This window comes from Syngnathus typhle, linkage group LG11 (assembly GCF_033458585.1).
Source record: "Syngnathus typhle isolate RoL2023-S1 ecotype Sweden linkage group LG11, RoL_Styp_1.0, whole genome shotgun sequence".
Classification (NCBI taxonomy): domain Eukaryota; kingdom Metazoa; phylum Chordata; class Actinopteri; order Syngnathiformes; family Syngnathidae; genus Syngnathus; species Syngnathus typhle.
Window position 1 is genome coordinate 10,892,740 of NC_083748.1, and position 17,587 is coordinate 10,910,326.

Genomic DNA, 17,587 nt, shown 5'->3' on the forward strand with positions numbered 1-17,587 from the left:
TGCGTTCTTAGTTTGGGTTTTTGTTTTTGCGAGTGAGATGATAAAGAATCTATCTTTGGTGTGCAGAAGACTCCTTGCCTCTGAGATAGAATCGCGCTTTGAAAGAAATATGGATACGTGTGAGCCATACAATCAAGACTGCGCCACAAGGTGGTGAAGAATGAGCAGGTGAGTGATTTTATTTTATTTTTTATTTCACAATGTGATACCATTTATGTAACCTTTAAGAGTTTTAGGGCCACAGATTTTTTTTTTCCCCCAAAATGTGACGTAATGTTATTTTTGCCCAGAGTATTATGGACTTCTGTGAATGCAATTTCGAAATGTTTTAGTAGATGTTTCCAGTTTTTGCAAAATTTATCACGTTTACTATGTTATGTACTTTGCTGACGATAAAAGATATCTACTTGCTAAATGCAAGATGCATATTATCTGTGTTACAGCCATTTAAATTTCTTTTATTTTGATTTAATAACCAACATTATCATGATCATCATAAAGCATGTTCTGCATTCACTGCGTACGTTCAATTACGGCACAATTAGCCAAACTGTCGCGTGCCTCCAACATGCTGAGCTGTCAAGCATCATGGTACAATAATTTAAAATCATTAATTCCCAATGAATATATGATATGATTCAAAATGTTTATTATGGTTGTTTGCAGTATGTAGTAGCTCTGATGTTTGCAATATAAGAAATCCATTGGATCAAACAAAAATAAATGTTGTGCATTATTGTGCAGTCTCAATGGAAATAAAAAACAAAATTATGATGCGGCTATATCAAATTTTAGATCTCAGCAGACTGCATCAGTGAAACTAATGGAGTGTCCAGTGAGTGTATTAACACAAAGAGTACTAGATCTTAAATCCACAGGCGTCTACAGCCCTGTAAAGAAATAATAATCAAACAAATAAATAAACCTGCGCAAGTACGAAAGAGCGTATCAAGTGATGTCAGATATTGTCAAAGTGGAAAAAGCCCATGATGACGGGACCTTCATTGTGAATGACCTTGCAGGTGTCACAGGTAGGAGAGGTGTGGTGTCGAAGTCCCTCAGCTGGTCAGCATCATGACATCAGAAGGCCTCTCATCCCATCCTTGCAGCTGGCTCGGAAAATTGTCCAGACTGCTGTGGATGCTGTTAGTGGGGACGCTTCCCAGTTTACGGGCCCAGCAGGGCATCCAGCCCCAGTCCCTCAAAATTGAGGGTGACATCACCCTCGGGGGGTTATTCCCAGTGCACTCCCGAGGGCCAGTGGGAGTGCCCTGTGGAGATATTAAACGAGAAAAGGGAATCCATCGCTTGGAAGCTATGCTGTATGCCCTGGACCAGATCAACAGTGACCCAGATCTGCTTCCCAACATCACACTGGGAGCCCGGATACTGGACACCTGCTCCAGAGATACCTACGCGCTGGAGCAATCACTGACTTTTGTCCAAGCCCTCATTCAAAAGGACACGTCCGACGTGCGCTGCGCCAACGGAGAGCCGCCGATCATCCCCAAACCAGAGAGGGTGGTTGGAGTCATCGGGGCCTCCGGCAGCTCCGTATCCATCATGGTGGCCAACGTGCTCAGGCTTTTTTCGGTAAGATGTCTTCCACTTTTGCTCGCATACTACTGGAAAAAAATCCTTATCCTTAAGTGTGCCATTCATTTCTAACCAGTCAAAGACGGTTACACTTCTTGGATTTTGATTGCTCCTGAATTTGTTTATTAGCATTTTTATGGCTGTTATTCAATCTATCATGAGCCACATGGAATAACATGAAGAGACTGAATATAACCCAGGGGCCCAATGATAGTCTTCAATCAGCCTAACATCAGGCTATTTGGGCACCCTAGTGTGGAGAAGGAGTAAAATCCAGCTTTGCTGGCATGTTGAGTTAACCTTGACCACCATCGGCTAATCTGTTTTGTAGCTTTTGTCCAGACAATCGACCTGTGATGATTACGCTGCTCATAGTAACGTTCGGTCACAGCTGAGCCTAAATCCTACGTGGGTGATGTCATGTTGTCATCGAATTACCGCCACGCTATGGCTGCAAATCTACAAATACGGCAAGATGAAAACAGACGGTTTCAAACGAGCAAAGTTTTAGAGGCATTTAAAAGGGTAAAGTATATTTCTTCTCCTTCCCGGGGGCGACTTGCATTCTTTATGATGAGGATGCTCCCTGGGAGCCAAGGAGCGGCAGCTTGCATACAGGGCAGATGTTAACTACAGAATTATAGATCCCCCAACCTCCACTAAGCCCCTCTCAGCAGCTCAGGACCCTGGGCTGAAAATAGAGCATCAGGCCAGAGGATGACATTGGTTCCAGGATAACAGCAACTTGCGGAGGAGTAGATTTAGCTAAATGGTGTGTTTCAGCCAACTGTCCATATGTGCTGCACTCTCTGCTGCACATGCTTCTCCGCTCACACACACTGTGATGTGCACTGAACATCTGCTCTGAAACAGAGGAGGAGGCGTCTCAACCAATACACACCACATTGGGGAAATTAAAAAAAAAGACTTCTATTATCATTAATGTCGTACGGCAAAGTGACTGAACTCTAAATAGCCTCCAATTGGTTTTTGAAATGAGACATATTAGGATTTTATGTTCTTTTGCAAATTATAAACCGCTTCTAGGAATTGTAAAGGGGTTATATATTGTACACTTGATATTTTAATGGCTCACATTCAATAATGTTTGATCAAACAAGTATTTTTTTTTAAGATGCCTCTTTTTGAAAATGCGTCTGCAAGTTTTGAATTTGCCTCACTGTGAAATTGCAGTGTGGCTAATTTAAACAATGTGTTAGCGAAATTAGCTTTGGATACTCATGAAGCTTGGGAGTAAAAAATGTGCTGTAATTTTTGCTACTTGGAATATTTTGACAAAAGTATTTTTCAGACATGTAATCAAGACAAATGAGAATTTTTTCATGAAAACTGTTTAAAGTTGGGAAAGTTGAATTAACCTTCCTAAATTGTACCAATAGGAATATAACAACTTTGTGTTACCTTGACAATACTGATACGACAACATGGAATTTGGAATCCATATGGCTGTGAAGCCAGTGACACTCGGCCGCTGTACTTGAGGAATTTTCATTCAGAAGTCTGCTCATCCCTTTCAGAAGGACATATGAGCAAACTCGACGGGGTTAAACGCAAAGCAGCAAAGCGCACTCCAGAATTAAATATATTGTATGGCTTACAACTGAGAAATGCTAACCTTTTTCTCGTCCCTGATCTCTGTCTCTCCCTCTGTGCTTAACGTAATTTGACTAAAAACCCTCTAATCCTTCCAGATAATCTGTGAAATGGTTCTCGCTCTCCTCTCTTCTTCTCCCTTCTCTACCCCTTGTGTCTACCTTCCTCGGAGCGTCGGCCGTTAAACCAGGCACAGGGAACGAGCGGCATTAGCTGGGTCAGAGTTGAAACGATGTAAAGACGGAGTACACCTCTGAATTAATCTTCTCGTTTGTGTTCCCTCTCAAACAAATGCTTTCGCAGCTGTGCCTTTATTTCACTCCTTTCTGAGAATGAATTAACAATGAGTTCTCTCAATGAACGTCCACTTTTGGGATGTTAATCCCCTGCAGTGCGTCAGCGTTCATCCATCAATTTATGGACTGTAAACTGTACAATTTGAATCCATTCTTTCTTTAACTAGCTAATGAGATCTCAAAAAGGTTTACAAGATGGACTTGAACAACAAGACATACAAGAAATGGATCCATCTGTGTGTTTCAGATTCCCCAAATCAGCTACGCCTCCACCGCCCCGGAGCTGAGCGATAATAGTCGATACGAGTTCTTCTCCCGTGTGGTACCTCCCGATTCTTACCAGGCCCAGGCCATGGTGGACATCGTGAAAGCGATGGGTTGGAACTACGTCTCAACACTAGCATCCGAGGGCAACTACGGAGAGAGTGGAGTTGACGCTTTCCTTCAGATATCCAGAGAAGCAGGTTGTTTTTCTGAGTCTACACTGCAGTCACATTAATATTAATTTAATATCCAGCACACAGAGTGAAGCCCCCGGCTCCTCAGATGTTACCAGGGTTCACGATACCTGATATCATTCACTCACGCACGCATGCACGTGCACTGAATTATGTTATGCTCATATGAAACCTCAACATGTCCCTTGCAGCCATTAATCACACTGCTCATACTAAGATAAAAATATATTAAATGTAATCAGCAGAAGAACAATTACTTGTCATATGAAGCCCGTATATTTCTTGATCATATATTTTTTGTGTTTTTGTAGACAAATAGGTGTCATGTGATGCAGAGACGGGGCGCAAACAAAAAGAATGATAACGTATTGTATATGTGCAACACAGGGGGGCTGTGTATTGCACAGTCCATAAGAATTCCTCGAGAGCCCAGACCTGGGGAGTTTGAGAAGATCATCAAAAGGCTGATGGAGACATCCAACGCTCGCGGGGTCATCATCTTTGCCAATGAGGACGACATCAAGTGAGTGCAGCAGGGAACGGTCATCTTGATGGTGACGAGTTGCATTCTCAAGACCTTATGTGAAAGATGCAACTCGGTTCGAAAGAGCTAAATGATTGCGATGTGATTGGAGACAATTTATATGCTCGTTAAAATAATTATGTCAGGAAAAACAATGTCAAAAACAAAGCGCAATGCAAGAGAGATGGAGAGATTTGCATTTTGAACTCCATTATCAAGTCATGCTTTTAATTAGCTTTGAAGCAATGACTCGGAATTTATCTTAATTAAATCTTTTTTTTGTCCGGAGCAATGTCTGTCTGATTAGTCCAGATTGCATCAGCGGGGTGAGAAGATAAAGTGAATGCAAAGTATTCAACATATTTCAACCGTTTCCATGCATCTTGTCTACTCACTCTCAAACTAAGAAATGACTTTTGTCTTAAATCTGAATTTTTTTTTCCTTGCAGGCGAGTGTTGCAAGCTGCTAAAAAGGCCAATTTGACCGGCCACTTTCTATTTGTTGGCTCCGACAGCTGGGGGGCCAAGAACTCCCCCATCCAAGACCAGGAGGAGGTGGCGGAGGGCGCCGTCACTATCTTGCCAAAAAGAGCCTCTATTGACGGTACGCCAAATGGAGAAATTGAATCTCTACCACAATTACGGAAATATAATGTTGTAAATTTTTCAGGATTTGACCAATACTTCACGACAAGATCTCTGGAAAATAACAGAAGGAACATTTGGTTTGCTGAATTTTGGGAGGACGACTTCAAGTGTAAACTAACGCGGGCTGGCATCAAATACGAAGCCGACAGAAGAAAATGTACAGGTAAATTCCACGTTACAGAAGTCATCGAGGTGAAGAATTCCTAATGTTATTTACCTGATGCGACACGTCTGTGTTCTCCTAGGTGAAGAGAGAATAAGTCGAGACTCTGTGTATGAACAGGAGGGGAAGGTGCAGTTTGTGATCGACGCCGTTTACGCCATGGCTCACGCCTTACACAGTATGCACATGGACTTGTGTCCCGGTTCCATGGGCGTTTGTGAAAAGATGGACCCCGTGGAGGGACGCATGCTCCTCCAATACATTCGCTCTGTCAGTTTCAATGGTACGATCTCAAAGTTGGCTTTTCTCTGACCCCTCTTGCGTAATGCGTGGTGATGCTCATGAAAAAAACATTTGACTTTGGGTTTCTGTGAGGTTAAACTGAGCTTGAGTTGTGTCCGCTAATGTATGGCACTCGACTAAAACTAGAACACAGTACATCCCTGCGGCTGCCTCCACGTTCAACACTTTTCATCATCGTTCATTAAAAAGTCACCTTTTGCAAAAAGGGAAAAAATGTTCTGTGAAAGCATATTCACTGCTCGCTTCTTGCAAGATGACCTTGGCTTGTATGGTGTTTTTTTTTTTTCTGATTGTTGGCCTACGGGCAACTGAAAGGAACATCCAATCATGTTACGGCACCGGAGGAAAGACCATTGAAGTGCATGAGAGCCTTCACTAAAGCACATCATGCACTTAGCTTTGGCAGTATGGCACAGTAGCAGCATTAACGGCATTCAAAAGATCGCCTGTGCTGAGTTTGTTTACCTTTGTATTTTAAAAGCCACTCCTTTCCGTCCCAACAGGAAGTGCGGGAACCGGTGTGATGTTCAATGAGAATGGAGACGCACCTGGACGATACGACATCTTCCAGTACCAGCTTTCCAATGTCTCCAACCCTGGCTATAAGGATATTGGACAATGGACAAACCAACTGCGACTCAATGTAAGATGTGTTTTAGGGAGAGACGCAAACTCATTAGCTGATTGGGGACAACGATGGACGCAACCCTAACCCTAACAATACCACGTGTGCTCCTCTCATAGCCGGAGGAGATGCAATGGTCAGGCGGTGCCCGCAAGATCCCCGATTCGGTCTGCAGCTTCCCGTGCAAATCCGGTGAGAGGAAGAAGATGGTGAAGGGCGTTCCCTGCTGCTGGCACTGTGAGCTCTGTGACGGCTACCAGTATCTCCTGGACGAGTTCAGCTGTGACATGTGCCCGTTCGACATGCGACCCCTGGAAAACCGTACGGGGTGCCGGCCCACGCCTATCGTCAAGCTGGAGTGGAGCTCCCCCTGGGCCATCATCCCCGTCTTCCTGGCAATTTTGGGCATCCTGGCCACCACGGGGGTTATCGGCACGTTCATCCGCTTCAACGACACCCCTATCGTCCGAGCCTCCGGCAGAGAGCTCAGCTACGTGCTGCTGACGGGCATCTTCCTCATTTACCTGATTACCTTTCTGATGATCGCCGAGCCCAGCGTGGGGGTTTGCGCCTTCCGCAGGCTGCTTCTGGGGCTTGGCATGTGCATCAGCTATGCCGCCATGCTGACCAAAACCAACCGGATCTACCGCATCTTTGAACAGGGCAAGAAGTCGGTCACGCCACCAAAGTTCATCAGTCCTACTTCTCAGCTCATTATCACCTTCATTCTTATCTCAGTGCAGGTAGACGCGAGCCGGTTTGACTCACGTTTAGCTCGGATTCAAACGAATGACAGCGCTTTGTCTCCAGGTACTCGGTGTGTTCGTTTGGTTCGGCGTGGTGCCCCCGCACACCATCATCGACTACGAAGAGCAGAAGCCTCCAAATCCGGAGTTTGCCCGAGGGGTTCTCAAGTGCGACATGTCCGATCTGTCTCTCATCCTGTGTCTGAGCTACAGTATCGTTCTGATGATCACTTGTACGGTGTACGCCATCAAGAGCAGAGGAGTTCCCGAGACGTTCAATGAGGCCAAGCCCATCGGCTTCACCATGTACACCACCTGCATCATCTGGCTGGCCTTTGTGCCCATCTTCTTTGGCACTGCGCAATCTACTGAGAAGGTACTTTCGAGTCATGTTTGGGGTTTTCAATTCTGGGTTTTGGTCATTTTGGTCACGCGTTCCTTGGGTGTCTTGGTATTAACTCGGTCCCACGTGTCTTCCAAACAGCCAATATGTCTTGTCCTGGTGTTTCCTTGTTGTCTCGTCAGTCGATTTGGATTCAGCTCCTTGCTTTTGTTTTTTTCCAGTTGATTGTCTTCTTGTCTAGTGATGTTTTGTTATCTGCTCCTGTGAGTCCTTCAAATCATCAATCCCAATACTTTGTTTGATTTTTGTTTTCTTTAAATTCTTTTTTTTAAGAGCATGTGTGCCTCGCCTAATTGAAAATAAATAGACAACAAATAGAGTGAAAACAGATGAGAAGCAAAGGCGATGGGGGTGGGCCAAGTCTAAAATGCTTAAAGTAAAAAGCTTAATGTGGCTTAATGTCCAGAAACCGTGATCACATTTATGGACGCAAAGTGTTTCCTTCGCCACAGAATTTTTTTTTTGCTTGATGGCAGAAAACTGGCATCAATCGAAAATGATGACACGCACACACTGTGTAATGAAATCCTTCAAATGATCCGCATGAAACCCAAGTTGGTCGTCTCGTACTATTTTCTTCCCATTCCACTTACCGGACATGCTGGCATCCTTTTACTGAGAGGCAGCATTTCATTTACCTCACGGGCTATTTCTATTGTCACAAAGAACACAACTTGGGGAAAATATTTAAAAAAAAAAAAAAAAAGAAGACTAATAAAGAGATGTATTATCAACCAGTGAGGCCTGAACAATTCAAGCCTGCGGTGCTTTCAAAATCTTTTCACCTCTTTGAAATGGGAATAAAGAGACAGGACAGAAAGGAAATAGGTCAGATGAACTGAGGGATGGACACAAACCCTTTTGAATCACAACCCCTTCAATAAATCATCACTCAAATAAGGGTTCTAAATATAGACTTTTGAGCATCCCATGAAAATATTATTTATCCTTCCTACATGTGCAGGATCACGTGCAAGCTGGCCTCTACTTGCTGTCTATTCACATCTGTTGACGATTTCTAAAGCAATGCATCAAGCTTGCCTTGGGCCATAAGCACATCAATCACTACAGCTCCTTTCAGAAATCAGGCGTGGGGGTGGGTCATTGAGTGACTGATAAAAAGCATGGATGAGCTGATAAAAAAAAAAAAAAACATTCCGAAGGGATACTGCTGAGGATGTGTGCCCAGTAGTGTAGCATTTATGACTTATTCATGCCACAAATATATCTTATTTATGGCACATGTGTGTTGTTTTATTTATAAGCAGTACAGTTCACTTGAATAATGAGTTTATAATTCATCCGTGTCAATCTCAGGGGAAGTCAACTTTCGTTATTGGGGTTGGCTTGGCGAGAGCAACTGAGAATTGATGTCAGTCAAGGGCTCTATAAAGACTCCTTATTAAGTTTGTCGGTTCCGTATTGCTGTTTCCGCCTAAGGATCATATTTAATGTAATTATTACTCCTGCATTTGCATAAATTAGTAATCCCTTGTACGTATGTTCTTGGGTGTACCTAAATTATGCATGCCCAGATTTGTGATCTGCTCCTGTTTCCTTTCCAAGATGTTCATCCAGACCACCACTCTGACAGTGTCCATGAGCCTGAGTGCCACCGTGTCGCTGGGTATGCTCTACGTCCCCAAAGTCTACGTGATCATCTTCCACCCGGAGCAGAACGTACAGAAGCGAAAGCGTAGTTTCAAAGCTGTGGCGCAGGCGGCCACCGTGTCGACGCACCTGTCGCAGAAATCCAACGACAAACAGAACGGCGAGTCCAAGATTGAGCCAGACAGATCACAGTAAAGGAGACTCAAGTGAGACAATTGATTCATCACGTGACATCACAAGCGCCCTTATTGACACTATCAGCAAAATGAAACAAAAAAAAAAAGCATTTATCTGGTGAGTTACTTCCCTCTTCTTGTTATCACCAGCAATGTTCCTGGATTTCGCTATTTGACTCTCGACCAATGCATCAAAGAACTCACCATAATGGAAATTCTAAACTAAAAAAAGCCTTGGGCAGTCTACATTCAATTAGAAAATTCACCCCAAATCCCCAATATTTTGTGACTAATATTTCCAATTTAATATACAAGGGGTGCTCATTTTGAGATTTCTAAAGGCATGCACTCAACTCATTTTCAGTGCGAAATTCTTCAGCACGAGAAAGAATTCTCATTTACCGCCATCAAGAAGGTATTGTTGCTCGTAAACCTGCCCTGGAAAACGCTGTCTAGGAAAAAAAAATAAGCTGTCTGGTGACCTTTCTTCCACAGAAAAATGAAGCCTACAGTGGAAGTCTCTTGGGGTTGAGGAGGCGTATTATTTTCTGGTTGCACTGCATGGATTTCAGTGTTATTAAGCTTTAGGCCTCTGTTTGTTCAAAAAGGGCTGGGGTGAGGATTGATGGCACTGAAAGCTGTTTGGAAAATACACCGCATATTCATCTTTGAAAATTGGAAAAATGTTCCGTTATAATTGCAACGATATTTTGAACACAGCCTGTAAGCGTTCACATTGTTGTGAAATGGCGTTTTGTAAAACATCAGAGTTTGCTGTGCAATGCAACACTTGCAGCGTCCTCTACGGTAAAAAGTGTTTATAGCGCTCTCTGCTGGAGAGGACACCACTGAAGCACGACCAAGGGTAAACACATTAATAAAAATAGTCTTTATTATTGAAGTTGGTCTACAGTTCATGTTGACATGTAATTTTGGAAAACCATGATTCATTACAACACAGAAGATATGAAATAAGTGCAAAAAGACCATATTTCAATATTAACTGAAATAGTTTTGATGACCACGATGCATTCACTGATATTTGAAACATGAAATAGTCACGCCAACAAAACTTTTTAAGTGTTTACACACACCCGCACACACACAAGGAAATTTGCTTTCACACAAAAAAAAAATTACATAAAGTCAGCCACCTAACTGCTTTTACATTTTTTGTTATTCAAAAAGAGTCCCATTTTGGGATGAATGGGAAGAACCCTGTCAAACATTTCACATTGCATCGATTTGTGATTTGTCACTCAAGGTAGTTGTCCATTGTCAGGCACGGTGCTGTCTTTACTGTCGGCTTAATCACCTTTTTTCTTCGAGCTTTCATGAGTGGGCGAATCACTGCCAACGAAGACTGTGGAAGAGGTTCGGGTTAAGGAACGTTGCCGTTCACTTTAGAGATTAAACGTGTCAGACGATACAGAGCAAAGGGATACAGGTTGGATGAATGTCGTTCGTCCTCCTAATCCATCATAACCACTTTTCACCTGAAATGAGAAGCACTTTCGTTGACTTAACAACTTAAATCCAATTGAATGTAAAGACATTCAAAATGAAAGGCAGGTTCACATACCGCTCCAAACGTCCTCTGAGGTTCATGCATGTTACCAAAAGCCTTTCTTCGGAAAAGCAGCGAATTCCTAAAAAGAGGATCCACTGCTCCATCCTCCTCTCGGGCCTAAGAGACAAAAGTCCCGAGTGAAAAATACTTGCGATTTGGAAGCAGACCTTGCGAAGCGCTTCTTCAAGATACCTTGCTCGATATCCTCTCATTGTGTTTGGAAACCAACGCCCTGATAAATGTAAACAATTAGTACTCATTACATATTTAATCTGGAGTTGAAGACAAAATAACACACTTTGAGTACACAACTCTGCAGAAAATACTTACGGCTGATCTTCTAAACGCATCTTCTTTGTTGGAGTCTTTGCTGGTTTCTTGGCTGGAGTCTTTGCTGGTCTCTTGGCTGCGCAATCGGGTGTCATTAAATCATAAGTTAAATTGAGGTCAATATCGTCGCCATCTATAGGCTGATGGAGGTGCGGCTGTTTGAGATCTATCGGAGCGGGGCTGGAATGGGGAAAAAGGAAAAGCCTGGTGAGCCGAATTGAACTGTATGGTGTAGTGTATAGGAATTTACCTCTCAAAGACGAGCCGACTGAGCATCTCATTCGTCCTCGTTGGGGTGCTCAGAGATTTCTGAAGAAACTCCACCTTCTTCTTCAAACTCTATGGAAAGACACGTATGAGGCAAAACGTGGGTTCCTCTGACCCCCGAGTGCCCAAATGATCGTGTTGCTGCGCCTTACAGATATCTCTTTGTCAGCATTGACTAGATCGTTTTGCAGAGACTTCATGTCTTCTTTTGTTCGGGTCACTTCAACAGAGGCCTTTTGGAACTAAACGGCACAGAACATATTGCTGAAACAGCACGACAACAAATGAAAATGTGCATGATTAGCGACTTGCTAAATGGATGTCACCTTGCTGTTGGAGGTGACCACGTCTTTCCTCAGCTTCTCGCACATGTCATTAGAAGACTTCAAGTTTCCCTTTAACCTGTCGTACTCTCTAAAAAGAAAGCAGGCAACGCAATGAATGCATCGGAGCACGACAGTAATCAAATTCGCTTGGATCGTACGCTGTGTGGTTTAAGTGACAATTTCCGATTTATAGCACTTGGACCTGCAGCGGAACTCCAGCCTCAGAAAGATCAGAGTCTTGGAGTCATACATACTTTTTGAGAGAAATGCAGAAGATTGAGAGCTGCTCCACAGCAGCCTGACTCACACCCATGTCTGTAATCATAGACTCCACCTCAGTTCTTTGGCCCTGTAACAAAACAGCCATGCTGGACACACAGCAGCAGTGTAAGCAAAGACTTGGTACAAAGAAGAACGCAGAACAATTACTCAAGACAACCGAATCTGAGTGCAGTTACTTTTCATAGGTTTTTATTTTGGTCCTCAGTCTACGGGTCTCATCCTTGGCAGCCTGAGTATCCACATGTTGAGTCTCCAGGTAAGTCATTTGTTTCTGTGCAGTAATAAAAACAAAATGTGGACAATGTGGGATAGACTTCTAAAACGGAGACCAATTCAAATAATGAACAGATTGCGTACTCTGAGAGCAGAACACAATGTGCCCTTTTCTAAAAGTTCTTTCCGCACGCTGTCCAAGTCTTTACTCTGCATTTCCACAGTGTTCTTCAAATCAACCAGTGTTTTCTGTTTGTCCCGACAGTCTCTCTCTAAAAAAAAACACATCAAACATTTATTTCATTGACTGGGAGTCAATGTTGACCGAGAAACAATAATAAACAATAGTTTACCTTTCAAGCTTAAAGCAGCCTTCAGCCTATGAAGCTCATCCTGAGAAGATGAAGTGCACAGTGACTATATGACTCAATGCTTTAGTGCAAATCTTGAAATGTAATTTTGAGGTACCGCCAAGCTCTCTGGATTTGCTGAACGCGCTTCCTCGGAACCACTGTCAAAATAGAGCTTGTAGATAATTTGCCGGGTGCCGGCCTACACACAGAGGATTAAGTCTTTTGAGTTGAGATCAGCATTGGTGAGAAAAAGTAGTAGTGCAGTGATGAACAAATGACCTGTTTCCGACACGTTGGGCATGTTTTTGTCGGGGCTGATTGAAACCATTGAAGGAGGCTAGTAGGTGAGGGAAATAAAACAAATGATATAACCAAAACAAATTAAAATACGCAGTTTTCATTCAATTGGATGACTTTACCAGGTACTGTGGAACGTGTGTCCGCAGTTGATGGCAGCAACATCTTTGGAGTTGTCCAATAATTCGCAGCAAATTGTGCAAAATGCACGAATAGGCATATTAATTCCTGTTATGAACGCAGTAACATAAAAGCGATTTACACAAACGGTATGGCATAAAATGGTTGAACGTGAGGCACAATGGTTAGCTAACAATAACAAGTAGCCTCAACACAGTAGACATACCATCAAAATCACTGTATAGTCTGTTGTAATAAATACATACCGTGGGTTATAATGAATGTGTCGTGTGAATTTATAATCAGGACTCAGTTTAATTGCAGTTAGCGATGAAGATTTTCGATTATTTAACTTTACGTTCTCTCGCCGCCATACGTTCAAATACTAAAATAGCCCCGCCCATATGTTGCGTTCACTGTCCGAGTTCAGGCTCGGTTTTTACGCTGTTAGCTTTCGGAAAGCTCCTTTTTTCCTTGTTCTTGATTTTAATTACTGAATTATCCCTATGACACACGACAGTTTTTTTTCGTGATTTAACTACTTCTGTTTTAATTAATCTGTTTTTATTTTAATCAGTGGTTGGGAAGTGTTGGCAGGCGATTCTTCTTAGGTCTCAAAGTGGGGAGAACTTCATATCCCACAATTTTCACTTCCGCATCCGTGCTGGCCAAAAATGTATCTACGGTTGACAACCAGGAAGAAGGAGAAGAAGAGACGATTCCTCGGAGAGCATAGCTGCAGACAATTCTGGAAATGAAAGGTGGTTATTTGTTTCTTGCATAAAACTGACACAAGTATACGAGTTAGACATGAGTCATGGCTTAATTCGCTCATCCGATCGAAAGTCGGTTGTCAAGTCGGTCGAGTTTCTGCTCGAGTATGTCTGACGTCTTTCGCGTATACAACGTGAATTATGTAAAGCCTTCAAGACAGGGTTAACACAAAAAAAACATCTTTATTAATGGAATTTCCAAGTACTCTGGGTTAGTAAATTTAATTCTACTCTTTGAAAATGAACATTGGAAAGTTCACAAAATATTACAAATACATGATGACAACTAGATTTAGTTTGATGTCACACTGAGATGGGTTATTATGCCGTTCTGTAATATCTTTCCGCTAATGTAAAGTCGCCAACAATTATTATTAGGTAAATGCATTTATTATTCCAATACAAAATCACAAGTGCCTAATGATATGCAAATAAATGTGAATTTGGCCATAATCTATTTTGCGTGTGTACTTTCTCCTAGGTGTGTCTATGTGCTCGCTGTAATAGTGATGGATGGAGAACGCCAACGACCATCTGTGCCATGGGAGAATGGTACCCTCACACCTGGGCACCATCTTTGTATTGAGAGAGCTGACAGTCCTACACCAGGTTTGGTGGAGGGCACAGAACCAGGTGAGGTTCTCCAAATTCAACCACAAATCAATCTGACAATCCATTCGCTCCATTTCATCATCTCAAGAGTTCGGAAGATGCCTGTTGTAACGTTGGAGATATTCAGTTGTTTATCCAGGTTCCCGATATTATGCATGCTCAGTTTCAAACGGACTTTATGGGAGCGACTAATGGAACAACAAAGTTAATGTTAGCATTCAAGTTTCCACCAGCACTTTTCTGACTTTGACTGTGTCTGCTGGGAAAAAGTAGCCAGTGTGCTCTGCTGTGTGACGAAACATGCATACAGAATAACATTGTCACTTATTAACCTCACTTTGGTGTGAAAGTGATTGCATGAATTTTGCTACTAATTCTTCAACTGCTTCTACTACCCTGACCAACTTTTACCCTTGTTGTATCTTTGATCCTTTTTGTTATCTTTATCGAGTTTGCTGTTTTCTTTTCGACTTTCTGTCTTGCTCATTCAGCATCATACACTTAACACATTGTGAATGAACACGACCGGTTCACACAGGTGCCGGTCAGAAAAGCGCCATGTTTGTCCACGCGCAGTCCTTTGAGGATCTGACCGCAGAGGCCGAAGAGGCTCGCAGGGAGGCCGAGATGCTCAAATCCCAAGAGTGTGGCGAGGGTATCAGAGCGCTTGTGAAAGAGCAACGCAAAAGTCCTTCAGACTGCAGGACCAAAGAGGAAGATGTGTTCAGCGAGGCATGGAGGAGCCACAAGAAGCACATGTTTGTGCTGAGCGAGGCAGGAAAGCCAATTTACAGCCGCTACGGCACAGAAGAGGCCCTGTCCAGCACCATGGGAGTCATGATGGCCCTCGTATCTTTTGTCGAGGCCGAGAACAACGTCATCCGCTCCATCCACGCAGGTCAGAACACACTTCACCTCGAAAAAGTCATAATTAGTTTGAATATTTTGACACCTCACACAAGATGTGGACGTATCGTAGAAAAGAAATGCCAAAGAAAGGACACCTTTGTTAAATGAACATCTCTTTTCTCAGATGGTTGCAAAGTGGTTTTCCTCACCAAGAGTCCACTGGTCCTGGTGGGCGTGTCCCGCACGTGTCTGTCAGACAAAGAGCTGCTGAGAGAGCTGCAGTATGTCTACTATCAGATTGTCAGCCTGCTCACCCTCACCCAGCTCAACCACATCTTCCAACACAAGCAGAACTATGACTTGCGTCGCCTGCTGGCCGGCTCCGAGTACCTCACCGATAACCTTCTGTATCGGCTGGACCGCGACCCTGGCCTGCTGCTCAGCGCCGTCACCTGCCTGCCGCTGCCCAGCTCGTCCCGGGACGTCATCTCGTCCAGTCTGCAGGCCGCCAAATCCAAAAATCTTGTCTTCTCCATCCTTCTGGCCGGAGACCGCCTGGTTACTCTGGTTCGGAAAAAGGACCAGTTCCTACACCACATAGACTTGCACCTGGTCTTTAACCTGGTTGGCTCCTCTTCATCGTTTCGAGAGGGAGAAGGTTGGACGCCTATCTGTCTGCCAAAGTTCAACACCGCGGGATTTTTCCATGCTCACATTTCCTATTTGGAACCCGCTTCGGAGCTGTGCCTTATCCTGGTCTCAACTGACCGAGAGGACTTTTTCAACATGTCTGACTGCAAGCAGAAGTTTCTCGACAGGCTAAATAAGCGCAGTGCTTATCAAGCCCTGAAGGAGGCGCTCAAGTCTCGCAGCTATTCGGTGGATCAAGTGGGCATTCCTGAACTCAGGCACTTCATGTACAAATCAAAGAGCTCTGGGCTGTATACCAGGTGGGAAGCTACATATTTCACTCTGGGTTTCAAATCAATCAAAATTAATCTGATTTTCCGCCCCCAGTCCAGAGTTTCCTCTGTTGTACCAGTCCGAGGAAGAGCAGGAGAGGCTCATGGCTTCGTACCAGGACCTTCACAGTTACGTGCACCATCCGACACGACCCGTACGCTCCTTCTACCGCTGTGGGGAAACTGAAAACATGATGGCATGGGTGAGTGTTGCTGTTTTCGATCACTGGATTAAATAGAATTTGTTTTCAAAGCTGAAATTTACCAGTGCAGTTTGTTCCCCCTGCAGGTGACTAGTGGCTTTGAGCTTTACCTGTGCTTCAGTCCCCTGGGCACAAAGGCGTTGGCCGTTTCTGCCGTCAACAAACTACTGAAATGGATTAGGAAGGAGGAGGATCGACTCTTCATCCTGAGTCATTTAACGTACTGACGTTTCTCTGTGTAAAGCCTGAACATGTTGTTTCGGGTTTATGCCTAAATTCAGTATCAAAGCTATGCACGCCTAGTTGCCATTAAATTAACAGTAAAAGCAGGTATATGGCTGAGATTATTTTTTTTAAAGCCATATCTTATTTTTATTACTTTTAGTATGGTTGAGAACTGTTTGTAGCATCCACAACACACCTTACATGACTTAAAAAAGTTTTTAACTTGAACTCTCCTGTACCACATCAGTGATAACTGGAATTCTTCTATCGTAACGATGAATAACTGCACTCCTGTTTTTGTTTTGCATATGATGACCGTTAATTGGGACGACCACGATCATACTTACATTATGGTATGTTCATGCATGAAATGACACTTCACAGAAATGTCATGGATCACTATTGTGGGTTGTATGAACTGTAAGGTCATCAGTTTCTTGTGTGTTTTAATTAGAATACCGCTGCACTTACGTATCGATGAAAATGCTTTAATCGGTTTGCATTTGAGTAAACTTCATCTCTTTTGGTCCACATTTTTATGCCTTAACTGATGGCAAAGTTCAAAGGCAATTAAATGATTTAGGACCGTGAATAAATAAAAAAATACTGTGCATAAATAAAAGTATTAAACAGTGCATCTTTCTGTCTATGTTTTGTAATACAAGAAAATATAACACTAAAATTTTAGTTACTAACACTGGTATCTCTATTTTTTTTTAACAAAATTTGGATTGCTACTCCCTTGCAAACATTACAAGAATTTAAAAAAGTATAAAAGGAAGTCTGAGAATAAAAGTGAAATAACTTATTTACAGTATAACTATGCCTAAGAATAAAAGTGAAAGATTTTATTTACAGTATGTTCAATGTGGGTATTTATATTAACCTGACTGAGGTTTGTACAAAAAGTAAATAATAGTTATTGCACGTAGTTTTAAAGGAATATTGGTGCTGTATTATAGCTGGTGTTGTTCAGAGTGGTGATGGAAACTGTTTTTCAGTCTTATGCGTACCTGCATTAAACATGCGCTTCTGTTTCCTAA

At 42.9% G+C, this 17,587-nt stretch overlaps 3 protein-coding genes across 3 annotated transcripts; 2 read left to right on the plus strand and 1 right to left on the minus strand.

Moving 5' to 3' along the window:
• Positions 1 to 63: 63 nt before the first annotated feature.
• On the plus strand, positions 64 to 10,045 carry grm6b (glutamate receptor, metabotropic 6b). The gene is made up of 11 exons (XM_061292284.1): positions 64 to 168; positions 1,023 to 1,593; positions 3,754 to 3,970; positions 4,352 to 4,487; positions 4,937 to 5,091; positions 5,158 to 5,298; positions 5,381 to 5,581; positions 6,105 to 6,244; positions 6,346 to 6,969; positions 7,037 to 7,348; positions 8,942 to 10,045. Exons 2-11 carry the CDS (start codon positions 1,075 to 1,077, stop codon positions 9,179 to 9,181), a joined length of 2,685 nt encoding a protein of 894 aa, XP_061148268.1. The 5' UTR covers positions 64 to 168; positions 1,023 to 1,074; the 3' UTR covers positions 9,182 to 10,045.
• On the minus strand, positions 10,037 to 13,323 carry traip (TRAF-interacting protein). The gene is made up of 16 exons (XM_061292311.1): positions 13,187 to 13,323; positions 12,923 to 13,028; positions 12,783 to 12,840; positions 12,619 to 12,702; positions 12,504 to 12,543; positions 12,295 to 12,422; positions 12,114 to 12,208; positions 11,910 to 12,023; positions 11,656 to 11,743; positions 11,482 to 11,571; positions 11,313 to 11,401; positions 11,063 to 11,242; positions 10,925 to 10,964; positions 10,745 to 10,849; positions 10,608 to 10,658; positions 10,037 to 10,525 (listed from the first exon to the last, which is right to left on the minus strand). Exons 2-16 carry the CDS (start codon positions 13,018 to 13,020, stop codon positions 10,418 to 10,420), a joined length of 1,368 nt encoding a protein of 455 aa, XP_061148295.1. The 5' UTR covers positions 13,021 to 13,028; positions 13,187 to 13,323; the 3' UTR covers positions 10,037 to 10,417.
• Positions 13,324 to 13,492: 169 nt separating this feature from the next.
• On the plus strand, positions 13,493 to 17,179 carry mon1a (MON1 secretory trafficking family member A). The gene is made up of 6 exons (XM_061292304.1): positions 13,493 to 13,681; positions 14,175 to 14,326; positions 14,844 to 15,203; positions 15,339 to 16,104; positions 16,172 to 16,319; positions 16,406 to 17,179. Exons 2-6 carry the CDS (start codon positions 14,203 to 14,205, stop codon positions 16,544 to 16,546), a joined length of 1,539 nt encoding a protein of 512 aa, XP_061148288.1. The 5' UTR covers positions 13,493 to 13,681; positions 14,175 to 14,202; the 3' UTR covers positions 16,547 to 17,179.
• Positions 17,180 to 17,587: the final 408 nt, after the last annotated feature.

Excerpts from the sequence above, each read along its gene's own strand:
- traip (XM_061292311.1), bottom strand. The coding sequence starts at position 13,020 with ATGCCTATTCGTGCATTTTGCACAATTTGCTGCGAATTATTGGACAAC. Across the intron at positions 12,841-12,922 it reads CACACGTTCCACAGTACCTG|CCTCCTTCAATGGTTTCAAT; the intron begins GTAAAGTCATCC and ends CTCACCTACTAG. Across the intron at positions 12,703-12,782 it reads GCCCAACGTGTCGGAAACAG|GCCGGCACCCGGCAAATTAT; the intron begins GTCATTTGTTCA and ends CTCTGTGTGTAG.
- mon1a (XM_061292304.1), top strand. The coding sequence starts at position 14,203 with ATGGATGGAGAACGCCAACGACCATCTGTGCCATGGGAGAATGGTACC. Across the intron at positions 14,327-14,843 it reads GGTGGAGGGCACAGAACCAG|GTGCCGGTCAGAAAAGCGCC; the intron begins GTGAGGTTCTCC and ends CGGTTCACACAG. Across the intron at positions 16,105-16,171 it reads AGCTCTGGGCTGTATACCAG|TCCAGAGTTTCCTCTGTTGT; the intron begins GTGGGAAGCTAC and ends TTCCGCCCCCAG.
- grm6b (XM_061292284.1), top strand. The coding sequence starts at position 1,075 with ATGACATCAGAAGGCCTCTCATCCCATCCTTGCAGCTGGCTCGGAAAA. Across the intron at positions 5,092-5,157 it reads AAAAAGAGCCTCTATTGACG|GATTTGACCAATACTTCACG; the intron begins GTACGCCAAATG and ends TAAATTTTTCAG. Across the intron at positions 5,299-5,380 it reads CGACAGAAGAAAATGTACAG|GTGAAGAGAGAATAAGTCGA; the intron begins GTAAATTCCACG and ends GTGTTCTCCTAG.